Genomic DNA, 4,996 nt, shown 5'->3' with positions numbered 1-4,996 from the left:
AATGAACAAAATAAACGCTTACAATTGAATAAGATAGATTTGAATTTAACCAATAAACGGACTTTTTTTAGTCTACTTTCATTTCTAGAAAACTTTTATTGTGGTTTTAAAGTAAATAAAGTAAATAGTGTATACTCAAAGGCATACATACATACATACAATGTACCTATAAAAGACATCTATTAGTAACTTGGTTATGCTTGATGTAAGGTAAAAGAAGGCGTAGGTGTATGTATATATGTCGTACATAGAGCATCTTTTCTATGGATTGTTGAATAGAACATCAATATAGAATACTTGATCTTCTTTTAAGTCTATCAAAGCTAATATAATACTGAACTTATGATGACATTGGTATTCTCCTGAGTAAGTGTTTACAGTGTAATAGTATTGTGTCAAGTTTTGGATATTGTTCTACATCACTAGAATCGACAGTGATAAAACAAGATTAAGAGACGTTTGAATTCATATACACATAACAGAATGCTTCTTTGAAACCCTTACTAAGTTAACATTGAGAATTTACAAATTTGTCTTTTCATCACGAATTTCTCTGGTTGGAACAAGCTAATGAATAGTGAACAGTGTATATTGACAACTAATCAATTAAATGATGATGAGGATAACATGAAAGGATCTAATCCAATTAATTGTAGCCTTACAACGAAAAGAATCGATTCAACAACTGATCCTGATATACATCCAGTAAATTATTCAACTTATCAATCAGATTCATTGAATTTTCTTTATTTAAATGATAATATAACATGGCATCCAAATTTCTCATCAACTTATTGTTCACATTCATCAACGTCATCAACACTAACGACGTTATCATCATGTTCATCAGTAACCATTCCATCTTCATGTATTATGAATACAACACCTTCTAGTGGAATGATACATTTTGATAAACAAACATATAATCCTACTTCACCGATTTGGTATCAAAATAATAATAACAACAGTTTAACAACAAATGAATTATGGTCAAATATTGGAGAATATGGAGAAATAGTTGACAAGATTAATTCACAATCTGGTCAATGTCCACATCAACACCAACATCATCAGTTGGACAGTAATCATCCCCAACAGAAAACAACAGTTGATAAGAAGATTGATTTTATTCAATCCTATGACAATCCTCTTAGTCTAATTGAAACATTATCTCCTTTAACTTTATCTACAATAACGTCTAAAGTAACCACATTGACTACAGGTGAGAAAAATGATATTCATCAAACTAATCAAATGAATCGTTATCCGATCACATCGGTTGATGAAACATTCCGTCAGTTTACGAATACAATTACTACAAGTAGTGGTCATGATCATGAGTCTTCAATTTGTATACCAGAAAATTTAACATTCCTACCGACATATTCAACGAAATTTTTCACGAATTCACAATTATGTACAGAATATTTCGATTCAGCAGAACTTCATCATTACCCTCATCATCAACATCCTTATACACAATCTCAACAACATTATCGTACATCAACAAATTCAGAGTATTCACAATTAACTTCTAATCTATTACAATCAAATGAACAATCTCAACCATTACAAAATCATCAAAATGAAATAGATTATAAAAAACAAATTACATCATCATCATCGTCGTCATCGTCGTCGTCGTCGTCATCATCATCAATATCATCGAAAGGATCTAATGTTCCATTACCAGTACCATCTATGATATATCAACATCAACAACAATTAAATAATCATACAAATTTTTTACAAAATTCACCTAATCTATCAAAACAATCATGTCATCCAAAACCACCATATTCATATATTAGTTTAATTACTATGGCAATACAAAATTCAATAACACATATGTGTACATTATCAGAAATATATCAATTTATTATTGATTTATTTCCATATTATAGACAAAATCAACAAAGATGGCAAAATTCAATAAGACATTCATTATCATTTAATGATTGTTTTATTAAAGTATCACGTAGTCCAGATAAACCAGGTAAAGGTTCTTATTGGACATTACATCCAGATTCAGGGAATATGTTTGAAAATGGTTGTTATTTAAGAAGACAAAAACGTTTTAAAGATCCTAAACGTGAAATAAGTCATCGTAATCTACGAAATAGTAATAATAATAGTAATAATAATAATAATAATGGTGCTAGTAATATCATGCCATCTTCAACAACATCATTAACATCAACTGACAATAGAAATATAGGAGATGTTAGTTCCACAAGTGAAAATACTATTTTACATTCAACTAATGGTCTTTTAATATTACCAACCGGTATGAAACGTACATATTCAAAAACAGATTGTAATCCTTTATTGAACATTGAACTTAATGATCATATATTGTATAATAGGATGAAACCATTTCCTATTGGTATTACATCAGATACAAATGAAGTATATGATGAACTGAATGGCGTGGATGATAATGACGATGACGGAGATGGAGATGATGACGACTGTGTTGGTGCTGATTTAGAAGATGAAGAAACCAATGAAGAAGAAGAATATGATGATGGTAACTATGGTGATGACGAAGGAGACAGGCAACAACGACAACAACAACAAAATGATCTCAGTAGGACAACTAACAGCAAACAGAACAACTTTATTAGATCTGATTTAATGAATAATAAACAAACCGATAATTCAATGATGGAACAACAATGTCAATATTACAATTCTCAACATCATCCACACAATCAACAATCAATATCTCCAAAATCTAGACAACATCCAAAACATAATGAAACTAAGATTACAACTGATCTAATTGAAGATCATAATGAAAAATTAATGAATAAATGTAAGTCATCTCAATTATTTCTATTAAGTCCTTATGATAGTCGTGATTCAACACGGTATATTACAGATATTATATATCCAGAAAGTAATTATGAACAAATGAATAGTTTCGTTAATTATAAACTTCATCAACCATTTCATAATCATCATAATCATCATTCTATTCAACAATTTGATAATAAACAACAATTATCTACGAACAATATTATCTCATCTATGAAAGAAACTACTTGTACTAATCAAATCAGTAGTATACATACAAATATGTTAGATTTATATCATCGTGTCACTATTAATTCACCATCCATATATACTAGAAATAATTCATTAACAGACTATTCAACAAGTGAACTACGGAATACTCAATTGGACCATCCATTTTCATTGAATTCATTCAATTTATCACAACCTTCATCAGGTATATTTCATCATCATCATTCAACTGAATTGTACTATGATGAAAATATTGATTGTAGTATACGTCGGTATAATCCAATGAATGATTTAACAAAATGTACAAATATTACAAATATATTAAATAATAACTCGATTACTACTATCTCTATGACAACTAGTACTACTAATATTACTAATAGTAGTACTAAACCTAACAATAATGATAACTATAATGAACTGATCATGGATCATTTAACTTTAACTCCAACAGTAGAAAAATATTATACTATGAATCATAACTGTCAACAGAGTGAAAAACAGTTTGAATTAGAACATGAATACCGTACACAACAACAATATCATTATAATGAATACTCGAATATTCAACAATCTATGTTAACAGAATCAAATGTTACAAAATTAGCTACAACAACAACAACAACAACGACACCGACGACAACAACGGCAGCAACGTCAACAACAATAATATCACCGTATTTAGGCCATAACTATGAACATATGTCACTGACTGATGAAAGTCCATACATTTCATGTAGTGAAACATCGTTTACCAATTCAATGAATGTACATAATTTATCTAATATAATTAATGCTTCACATGTAACACCATCGGTTTCATTATCAACAATATCATCTTCGTATATGCCCTCTTCCTTAAACAGCTCTGTGTCAACATTATCATCATCATCATTGTTATGTACGTTAAGTACTCCATCTAATTCTTTCTCCTCCACAACACCCTCGTCATTATTATCAACAACAATGACATTCACAAATCCTTTATATGTTACATCTGAACCTTCTCTAAATTTTCCTTCAGCAATACTAGAATCAAATACATGGAATACAAACTATTTACATTTAACACAACCCAAAGATAATTTATTAAGGTTCAATAAAGATGACAAAGAAATTGAACATAATGATCATTTAACCGTTCAATGTCCCAATAATAGTAAAATGACAAATAAACACTCTAAAGAATGTATCAATATAAAACTTAACACTGAAATGAATATCAATCACAAAATGGTTGATGAAAATGGTGACAATGAGGATGTTGATGATGATGGGGACGATGATGACAACGATGACGATGATGATGATAATGTGAATGATGAAGAAGTGATAAATCGTTCTGACAATCTAAATAAACCATTTTCTATTGATCATTTAATGCATTTTCAAAATCCTGACTTAGATATAACAAATACAACCAATACATTATTACAATATGCTACAAAAACCGATGTATCTGTATTTGATAAACTAAGAGCTCCCACATATCATAATGAAAATAAATCAACAATATCTATCAATGGTAGGTGAAACATTTGAACATAGAGTGAGAAAGAGATGAGCAAAATATGTATGGTAAGTTGAAATTATCATTACGAACATGTTTGTATACAAATAACCCGGTACTTTTTACATGGTTTCAGCTTTGGAGTTGCACATAAATGACTATATGACTGATTGAAATTCAGTGATCTACATTTTCAATTCGATTTAATTTAGAATAAACATAATATAATACCCAAGTATTATAAGCAAAGATGGATAGTGGCTAGCAGTGGAATCCAGTTTGACGCGCGTTTCGTCCTATTTGGGACTCGTCAGTTGGGTGTACCTGTACAAGAAAGTGTCTATCAGAACTCAGTAGCTAAGGGGATAACGCGATAGCGCTTGAAGAGAACGGTACTGGGTTCGAAACCTAAAGTAAACATAAACACTGAAATGTAGGTGCATCCAGGTGACGAGT

The 4,996-nt window shown here is 30.0% G+C and overlaps 1 protein-coding gene across 1 annotated transcript; it reads left to right on the top strand.

The window, feature by feature from the left end:
* Positions 1 to 570: 570 nt before the first annotated feature.
* Positions 571 to 4,563, top strand: Smp_152170 (hypothetical protein; the record flags this gene model as incomplete). Its single annotated transcript, XM_018792333.1, has 5 exons — positions 571 to 1,417; positions 1,973 to 2,107; positions 2,555 to 3,331; positions 3,716 to 4,219; positions 4,436 to 4,563. 5 exons carry the CDS (start codon positions 571 to 573, stop codon positions 4,561 to 4,563), a joined length of 2,391 nt encoding a protein of 796 aa, XP_018644262.1.
* Between the last annotated feature and the right edge of the window lie 433 nt (positions 4,564 to 4,996).

This window comes from Schistosoma mansoni (genome assembly GCF_000237925.1).
Source record: "Schistosoma mansoni, WGS project CABG00000000 data, supercontig 0363, strain Puerto Rico, whole genome shotgun sequence".
In the NCBI taxonomy this organism is placed as follows: Eukaryota; Metazoa; Platyhelminthes; class Trematoda; order Strigeidida; family Schistosomatidae; genus Schistosoma; species Schistosoma mansoni.
Note: the sequence above shows the minus strand (reverse complement) of the source record. Positions and strands in the feature narration are given on the sequence as shown.